Source organism: Tarenaya hassleriana, unplaced genomic scaffold (assembly GCF_000463585.1).
Source record: "Tarenaya hassleriana unplaced genomic scaffold, ASM46358v1 Cleome7, whole genome shotgun sequence".
Classification (NCBI taxonomy): domain Eukaryota; kingdom Viridiplantae; phylum Streptophyta; class Magnoliopsida; order Brassicales; family Cleomaceae; genus Tarenaya; species Tarenaya hassleriana.
The window spans coordinates 3,553,347-3,561,985 of NW_010969548.1; the positions used below are offsets into that span (position 1 = coordinate 3,553,347).

The following is an 8,639-nucleotide window of genomic DNA, read 5'->3' on the forward strand; positions in this document are numbered from 1 at the left end:
TGTGCCATGATTCTTGAAATGCAATTTAACTTGTCAAACTTGACACAGAACAAGAGGCAAAAATTTTACAAAAAACATGTTTTTTTTTTCTTCTGATCTGTTAAAACATCGAAACATCTGTAACAACAGCAGATCAAATAGTGTCTAACCAAGAATCAAACTCGTCCAAAACCTTGGATCTTCCAACCGACGAAGAAGAAGCGGTCTGGTTCTGCTGTGGTTTCAACGTGTCTGAAGTCTGTCCCAGTAAGTCATCAAGAACTTCATCAAACCTTGCGGCTTGAAGCATTTTATCAGATGGATTTGTCTCTTTCGTCAAATCTCGAACTGGGTTTGGCTTATCATCGGATTCTTGAAGACCGGACGCAGGTGATGCGTTCAGAAGCGTATCCAGTTCTGATTCTGCTGATGTCCATTGAAAAGCTGAAGACTTTTCAGAAGCATTGTCGGAAGATCCTGTGTGGAACGTTGAGTTTCGAACTGGGCGAGGCTTATTGTGTGATTCTTGAACGCCATTCTCCGCAAAGGAGTCGAGAAGCATATCGAGTTCAGCTTCGAATGCCGGAGATTTTACATCTTCCAAAGTGTTCGATGGTTTCTCTGTCCGGCCAGTGATTATTGGTATATCCTTGACTTGACTATCCGTATCATACTCAAGATCGCTTCGAGGAACAATGGGTTCGAGCCATTCAAGCTTTTCCTTTCCACTGAAATCTGGTTGGACCATGGAGGCAGCTTGTGCTTCCTGTATTGTCTGCGACTGCCTCTGTCCCTGGTCGCCATTCAACTTTAGATGGGCCGTACACAGCACAAAGTAAATCAAGAAAATCAGTCATAGAACTTGATATTGATATTGTTATGGCTATTGATTCAGATCCAGAAATTACCGGCTCAGTCAGGAATATATCAGCTTCGACATAAAGAGCCTCATGCAATTCCACCTTCTCCAATTTCTCAGCAAGAGCATTTAAATTCAGGGAGAGGAATGCTGGCTTCATGTAAGAAAAAGGCATCTCTTAAGATGTAACGTTAAACATGGTTTCATATCTTAATATCAGCAGAAAAAAACAAGAGCAGTACCTCATGACTTGAAGCTGATCCATCTTCGACAATGAAATTGTCATCTTCAATCCACGAAAGGATGCCCTCTCCTTTAGCCGAGAGCATTGATCCAACTAACCGACTAAATTCGTCTGCGATAATTAACAACTCGAACCCAAATTAATACAGGGATGTCTAAAAAGTTTCAGAACGGAAAACAAAGGCGTGGGACAACAGAGGATGTAACAGGAGTAATGCATAGCATGTGACATACCGTGCAAAACATCGTCTAGTGAACATAAACTATCTGAAACGATGTTTATCTTTGACTGGGACTCCGCTTCAGCTTCGGCTATCAAGTGACGATAATCTGCTCCTTTGCTTTTTGGTATAATAGCATCAATGGTTTGGTCCACTGATAAATTCCCTGATGTACTGTCCATATCCAAATCGAGATCCTCATCATACCGATCCCAATTCGATGGGAGAGCAGGTTGTCGTCTAGATTGAACCGGATTCTTAGCGTTCTCAGCTGCAGCTTGATTTCCTTGCTGCTTCTTCAGGTTTCTGACATTCTCTGAGCTTTCTGGCTGAACTTTCGGTTTATGACCTGAGTGTGATTTCTTGCTGTGGTGCAGAGAGTGAGCTCTCTTTGATTTTGCGAGAGCCTTTGCGTCCATTTATGAGGAATCTATACAACAATCATAAAATCAATTTGATTCGGCAATATCAACTGTAGCACGGACATGAAGCAACAGGAATATCAGTTGTATCGGCATATAAGCAAACAAAAGCGACAGAATCGAATATTCTTTTCGGTTTCTCAAAATCTGAGATCAGGTGAAGAATCTAAATCAGCAAAAATGGCATCAGTAAAATTTTGACATGTTAACAAATGGATCCAAAGTCACCAAGAATGCCTAAGAACAGTTCGATCCAAATCGTATTTCCTGGTTGATACAGAAATAGTTAGAAGTTAGCAAACGTCAACTGCAACTAAACAGAAGTCTCAAAGTAAGATCAAAGAACTTACAAAACTTTCAGAATCAATGGAAATCTAAGTTCTAAACAAGTGAAGCTCGTGAAATCAAACTGCTTTCACCTTCTACAGAGAGTATCCAGCCAACTATGGGTATGGAGACCAAATATGATACTTCAGTTCACTTGAGTTACAGAGTTACGATCCGTGAAACTGAAACCCCGGAAATCTGAATCGAACTGAGAAAATATACCCATCAAAATCGAGAACCAAATCGAATTTCGAACGCAAGAAAGAGGCGAGTTCACGGGTTCTTTCTACCCAATTGAGGATTTCCCATTCCGCAGTGTAAGCCATTAGAATCCTGAAGTCTGTGCCCAGTTTAGAACTTCAACTCCACAATCAAAACCAAACAAACTCATCGAACACAGCGGCTCAAATTCACCTAACTTAGAAGACAAACGAAGAATCGCGACTAAAACCTGTAAAAACAGAAAAGCCATAGAAGCTGAGGTGAAGGGAAGGAGTTACCACGTGGGGATTGAAATTTCGGTGCCGATCGATACGGAGGAGAGAATTCGCCGTCGACGAGACCAGTCGGCGATGTGAACGAGCCGAACAAATGGAACGGAGCGACGGACGACGAGTCTCAAAAGCAAGGAGTCTAAGGGGTCGGGGAATTGTCCTGGTAGAATTGGTTCCCGAGTCTTAATTTCAGACCCAGGCCGATTGGTTATTCGGTTCACATGAGACCGAACCGAACCAGGTTGGGTTTTAACGGTAACTCGGCTGAATTGAATTAAACCAGTTTAACCGGAAATAACCGATATGAATTTCTCTGTATTTGTTTGTTTACCTCACAGTAGTTGTGCTTGTGGTCAAAGCATCCAAGTAAGCGAACTTAAAAGGCCGAACGAAAAATCAAAAAGCCCATACATAAAAAAGCCCAACCACTCTCTTCAAGAATCAAAACTCAGCCGAACGACACACAGATGTCCGAAGAGAGATGAAATTCACGGACTCGCCGGTGATTGAGCTGTCCGTGAACGGCACGAGCCTCTCCCTCCAGCAGGACAACGGCTCGCTGCACGTCGGCACATCCGTGTGGCCTTGCTCCCTCGTTCTCGCCAAGTTCGCCGAGCGATGGTCCTCTCTGATTCCGGACCCCAATCCCTACTCCCATCTCCTCGATTTCCGCTCCACCCGCCATCGCCGACGCGCCGTTGAGCTCGGCACCGGGTGCGGAGCCGCCGGGATGGCTTTCCATCTCCTCGGCCTGACGGATATCGTACTCACCGACATCGCTCCGGTGATGCCAGCGCTCAAGCACAACCTGAAGCGGAACAAGGCGGCGCTGGGAAAAACCCTAAAAACCTCGATCGTGTACTGGAACAACAAGGATCAGATCGCGGCGCTGAATCCGCCGTTCGATCTGGTGGTCGCTGCTGACGTCGTGTACATCGAGGAGTCGGTGGGGCAGCTGGTGGCGGCGATGGAGGCACTGGTGGCCGACGACGGCGCGGTGCTGCTCGGATACCAGGTGAGGTCGCCGGAGGCCGATAAGCGGTTCTGGGAGCTCTGCGACGTCGTTTTCGGCATAGAGAAGGTTCCTCACGACCATCTTCATCCAGATTATGCATACGACGAGGCAGATGTGTATATCTTGAAGAAGAAGAAACAGAGTCAGACTGATACAGAGTGATCCCACTATGTCATCTTCTACTGATTTTCTCTTGTAATAGAAACTCTTGTTCGCAGTTTGGATCGAGAAATGCAAGTCTGGATTTTTCTCAATTTAAGAAATTTAATTTGTTGGGCCTCTAGAAATATATTAATGGGCCTGAAAATGGGCCTAAGGGCCCGAACCCTTCAAAATTCCAAATTCTCGTGTTCTAATTTAGATATATATGCCTTTCTCCGGAAACTCGAGACTGTAACTGCTTCCTCTTCCTTGTCACTCGCAAAGGTCAAGACTTTCTTCGGGCAATTTATGGTTTCGGATAGGTAGACGGTGCGATCCGTGTTTGTTGAAACAGGAGCAAGGATCATCACCCCAAGGAAGAAAAAGAAAGTTTCAGACTATCATGAGAAAATTGGCGGCGGAGTCGGGTTCGGGTCGGGCGGTCCAACTGGTTTACGGAGACGAGAATGGGAAGTTGAAGATGGACCCCGAAGCTATTGATGCTCTTCAGCAACTTCATGGCCCTGTTGCTGTTGTCTCCCTGTGTGGAAGATCTCGCCATGGCAAGAGCTTCGTCTGGAATCAGGTTTGTTTGGGTTAATTCCCTAGTGTTGAGTTTGGTCTAGGGTTTAGGGTTTAGCATTGCTCGCTCCTTTTCCTAGTTGTCGCAAGTTCGTATCCGTGTTTCGTGTTTGATAAAGTTGGTGCGAATTGGCCTCTTTTTGTTATGATGCTTTGTGGTTATGTAGCAGAGGTTCAGGGTTCTCTGCAGCTGCGCTACTTGCTGTAGATTGCTGCATTCTCGACTCAAAGTTGATTCAACAAGTATTAGGCTTAGTTTCTGGGAAATGTGGAAGAAGGAGCAAAAAAAAGAAAGAAAGAAAAAAGATTGTAAAGGAATGTGATTATATGTATCTGTATGTGCTATTTAAACCCTTTTGCTGAGTTCTGTTATTCCGGTCTCTTATGCAAGAAGTATGCGTGCCCGTGTGTGCATGTGTAAGAATGATATTTCTCTTTGATGCATTTTCTGGTGGTGAGAAAAATTGGAAGCTGAATGAAATGTCTGATCTTGATGTTGATGCAGCTTCTGAGCAGGAGCATTGGATATCAAGTTGGATCTGTTCACCGTCCACGTGCAGGAGATCTATGGATGTGGATAGAGCCAGTGAAAAGGATTGCAGAAGATGATACCGAGTATAATTTAGTGTTACTCGATGTTGAAACTGGTGACACTGATGATCGATCGGTTGGTCTTTTTTTTCTTTGTTTTATGGAGACCAAGATCTTGAAGCAGACGAGTACTGTCTACTTCTGCTTTCTTAGCCATAACTGTTTGTGCTTCTCATGTCATTAACTTGGCTTCACAGGATACACACAGTACCCAGATATTCTCCTTGGCTGTCCTCCTGTCAAGCTTGTTTATCTATGGTCCGGTAAATATCTAATTCCTGACGTTTTAGTTGTGTAGATTGGAGTTATATTGTTCTCTTTACAGGATTTTTCGTTTCTAGAACTGGGTGCTATGTTAATGCTTGGTGCTGCCACTTATAAAGTTAAAAGGCAATGTTGCTTGTGTTTCAGACAGGCAGTGAGGATGATATTGCAGTTGATAATCTCTCTCTTCTAATGGAGATTGTCAAGCACGGACATGACAGAGGTGTTATGGAACATAATGTTTGCGGGATCGAGCAGTTCTCTCCCATGTTTGTTTGGCTTCTGATGGTGACAGTTATCTTATTTCACATGGCAGTCCAGGGTTTCGACATTCGACCTTGTAGTAGCTGGCCTCTGATGTTCATTAACATTTCTAACTTTTAAACCTACAGGACATCAATTCTAACAAAGTGGATGATAATTCAAGAGTGTCAACTTCAGCTTCCCTAGATTCAGCACAAGAGCGAGGTGCATGCTGTGGAGAAGACGTAACTGCTAAGAAAAAAGTGTGGTAGTCCTCTCAATGAACATCTTTCAAATATTATTTTGTAATTTCATGATTTTTATGCGACCGTTCCCATTTTTTTATTTCAACAGGTTCATAAATCTCTCCAGGCCCTCTTCCCAAATCAAGAGCGTCTCACCCTTGCTCGTCCTACGATCAGTGGGGATGAATTTCAATACCCTGATCAAAACTCGGTAACTCTTTGTCTTTCCACTTGGCTGTGTTTTCGTAGTTCCTCTTGACTGATGCACTGTTTGCTCTACCTTGAATAGCTCGGAAAATTGCAGCCCCGGTTTCTATCCAGTATTGATGCACTTATGAAGTTTGTCTTTGAGAGAACAAAGCCTAAGCAGATAGGTGATACAACTCTGACGGGGCTTCTTCTTGCTTGTTTTGCTAAAGGTTTCATAGATAGTCTCAACAACAATGTTGTCCCCAAAATTTCTTCTTCATGGCAGGTTATTGATTGTTAACTCTGAAATAGTTAGGTTTTCTACTCTGTGCTTTGAATAGCATAGGTAGTGATCCTTGCAAGCATATCTCATATAATCAGCTTTTGCAGAATGTAGAGGAATTAGAATGTCGTAGGGCCTACGAAAAAGCAACTGATGCGTATCTGTCTTCGTTGAAGCCTATGGAGGCTCCCGATGAAGTAAGTTTTAAGTCACGTAGCATTCTTTGTAACACCTGATGTGGTAATATGACTAAACTTTTCCTATAACCCTACGATTTCTCCAGTTTTCCCTGACGGAAGCTCACAGTAAGGCAGTTCTGAAAGCTATGTCTGCGTTTAACGGATCCGCGGTTGGAAACAGTGAAACAAGACAGAAGTATGAAACAAATCTTCGCAATTTTTATAGAAAGGCATTTGAGGTCACGTGTCCTACTCCTACTTTTTCCTTTTAAGTATCCTTTTAACTAGAAAGATTTTCCTGGGTTTTAAAGATAAATTCCAATCATTTTTGGTTCATATATTGTTCCAGACATGTGTTTCTTGTTTCTGTGAGGTCTTGTTTTGGTGTTGACACGCTAAATTAACTTGCTTACTTCAGGATCACAAAAAGGTTGTGTGTATGGAGGCGGATTCAAGGTGCTGTAAAGCTATAGAAGATATGGGGAAGAAGCTGCAGACAGTTTGTCGTGCTCGTGATGCTCATATAAGCGATGTGGACAAGGTTCTCCTCCGTTCTTGCTTAATTAAACACCATTTTTGTGGTAATATAGTTATGACAGAGCCTCACCAGGAATGCTGGATGGCCAGACTCGATCTTGTCCATGTCGTTGGTTAAGAACAACTATCTACAGTTGGCTGGAATGGATAGAGCTTCTAACTGGTTAAAAGCTGTAGATTGTAGAGAATATTGAAGATTGTCTTCAGAGCAGAAGATTGTGATTTTCTAACAAAAATTTCCAGATTACCTAAAGATAACATATATTAATTTTCAAATAGAAATTGTTTTCTAATCTAGAATAAGTAATATGTAAATATTACTCATAACTTAGGACCAAATGGTAAAACGGAACCTTTCTCCACCAGTGTTTGGGCTAGAATGCTGATGGTGGCTGTTGTATTTAATTACAGCATCACAACAATGAGTGTGTCAGCTTCCTGATGAATGATAGCGTTTATGTCAAATGTGGGTGCAGGCACTACACACTCTTGCCTGTCCAAAAATTTGTAGCATGCTTTTACAGTAGTATTGTCCTTATTTACAGGCCCTTGATACTCTTGTAGAGGAATATGAAGTATCTATTCACGGTCCTAGGAAGTGGCAGAAACTGTCATCCTTTTTGAGAAAGAGGTATGGTAATGTTTTTGAGAAACTGTCATCTACATGGGAAATAATTTTTTTTCTGCTCCTATGTTCAGTTTACAGGACATTCTTGTTCACCGAGGACAGAATCACACGGCTGAACTTCTCTCTGAGAACAACCTCCTAATGTCACAACATCATTCCATGGAAAACACGGTAAATTTGCTGAAAAAGCAACTGGAGGGAGGTGAAAATCTGAAGAACGAATACCAGAAGCGATACAAGGATGCCATTGATGACATGAAGAAGATCTCTGATCAGTACAAAAGCCGCATTCATGAACTGGGAAGCAAGTGTAGGTCAGTCAAGGATGAGTACTCAAATCAGATGGAGAAGCTGGAGTTTACAAGACAAGAAGCCCTTGAATGGAAACGGAAGTACGAAGAGATGTTAGATGAGAAAAGGGTTGATAGCAACTGGACTGATGCGAAGGATAAGTCGATCACTAGGTGCAATGGTGGGTCCATTGATTGGAAAATCAAGTATGAGAATTCTGTGAGAGAGGCAAAAGATGCTTTACAGAGGGCAGTCACGGTGGAGGAGAAGTTGAAGGAGGCAGTTGCTAGAGAAGATGCCATTAAAGCTCAATTTTCCCGAGTTTTGGACGATAAGGTTAGGCTTCTAACTTATGATTTGCCCACACAAGCACTAGCCTGTGCTCTTTCTCCACTTTCTGAAATCCATCTGCACTATTGTAGCCTCGATTGTTAACAACATTGCGACTGTTTCCTTGTTTATTGACAGGAGAAGAAACTTAAAGAAAAAGCTGTGGAGCTTGCAAATTCAGAGCAGCAATTAGCAGCCCTGCGGTTAGAGTTGAAGGTGAGTTTCTCTGGAAGAATAGTGTCGGACCTTTTATGAAAATCACCACAGAAAACACTGCTAGATTCTTTAAAAAAGCCCGAAATTCCATATTATAAATTACAGAAAAACTTTACACATGAATATTGAACAATTTGCAAGTTTTCTGTCCAAACAATGAAGAGGAGAAAACCTGAGAGCATACTAATTTCATCGGTATGGACTGTAGTAGTTAGTCGACATGAATAATTGGCCTGATTGGTTATCTTGTCTCTACTTAATTTAATACTAATAACCTTAACCTCCATTCTTTTTCGTTTATACTTTTTGTGTCGTTTACTTCTTGTAACGCTGTAAATGTTGCAAATGTGTAGAATGCCG

At 42.4% G+C, this 8,639-nt stretch overlaps 3 protein-coding genes across 5 annotated transcripts in view; 2 read left to right on the forward strand and 1 right to left on the reverse strand.

The window, feature by feature from the left end:
- Positions 1-7: 7 nt before the first annotated feature.
- LOC104801157 lies at positions 8-2,687 on the reverse strand. 3 transcript variants are annotated; one of them, XM_010524285.2, is made up of 7 exons: positions 2,552-2,687; positions 2,342-2,384; positions 2,144-2,259; positions 1,316-1,732; positions 1,081-1,193; positions 888-992; positions 8-787 (listed from the first exon to the last, which is right to left on the reverse strand). In XM_010524285.2, exons 4-7 carry the CDS (start codon positions 1,719-1,721, stop codon positions 134-136), a joined length of 1,278 nt encoding a protein of 425 aa, XP_010522587.1. In that variant the 5' UTR covers positions 1,722-1,732; positions 2,144-2,259; positions 2,342-2,384; positions 2,552-2,687; the 3' UTR covers positions 8-133. The 3 variants fall into 3 exon arrangements, with proteins under 3 accessions (XP_010522587.1, XP_010522585.1, XP_010522583.1); XM_010524283.2 differs by having other exon boundaries at positions 2,342-2,391; XM_010524281.2 differs by lacking the exons at positions 2,144-2,259; positions 2,342-2,384 and having other exon boundaries at positions 10-787.
- Positions 2,688-2,920: 233 nt separating this feature from the next.
- On the forward strand, positions 2,921-3,823 carry LOC104801156 (protein N-lysine methyltransferase METTL21A). Its single transcript, XM_010524280.1, has one exon. The coding sequence runs from the start codon at positions 3,027-3,029 to the stop codon at positions 3,720-3,722; it is 696 nt and encodes a 231-aa protein (XP_010522582.1). The 5' UTR covers positions 2,921-3,026; the 3' UTR covers positions 3,723-3,823.
- Positions 3,824-3,963: 140 nt separating this feature from the next.
- The window catches only part of LOC104801159 (guanylate-binding protein 1), a 6,000-nt gene continuing 1,324 nt past the window's right edge, over positions 3,964-8,639 (forward strand). The window contains exons 1-13 of the mRNA XM_010524287.2: positions 3,964-4,287; positions 4,789-4,950; positions 5,072-5,137; positions 5,286-5,426; positions 5,531-5,644; positions 5,736-5,837; positions 5,916-6,101; positions 6,206-6,295; positions 6,382-6,516; positions 6,696-6,818; positions 7,360-7,445; positions 7,514-8,069; positions 8,202-8,279. Coding sequence (XP_010522589.1) covers positions 4,105-4,287; positions 4,789-4,950; positions 5,072-5,137; positions 5,286-5,426; positions 5,531-5,644; positions 5,736-5,837; positions 5,916-6,101; positions 6,206-6,295; positions 6,382-6,516; positions 6,696-6,818; positions 7,360-7,445; positions 7,514-8,069; positions 8,202-8,279 — 2,022 coding nt within the window. The 5' untranslated portion in view covers positions 3,964-4,104. The remainder of the gene's footprint in view (positions 4,288-4,788; positions 4,951-5,071; positions 5,138-5,285; positions 5,427-5,530; positions 5,645-5,735; positions 5,838-5,915; positions 6,102-6,205; positions 6,296-6,381; positions 6,517-6,695; positions 6,819-7,359; positions 7,446-7,513; positions 8,070-8,201; positions 8,280-8,639) is intronic.

Coding starts and splice junctions, on each gene's coding strand:
- LOC104801157 (XM_010524285.2), bottom strand. CDS start 1,721: ATGGACGCAAAGGCTCTCGCAAAATCAAAGAGAGCTCACTCTCTGCAC. Junction 1,194..1,315: donor ACTAGACGATGTTTTGCACG/GTATGTCACATG, acceptor TAATTATCGCAG/ACGAATTTAGTCGGTTAGTT. Junction 788..887: donor ATATATTCCTGACTGAGCCG/GTAATTTCTGGA, acceptor GCCCATCTAAAG/TTGAATGGCGACCAGGGACA.
- LOC104801156 (XM_010524280.1), top strand. CDS start 3,027: ATGAAATTCACGGACTCGCCGGTGATTGAGCTGTCCGTGAACGGCACG.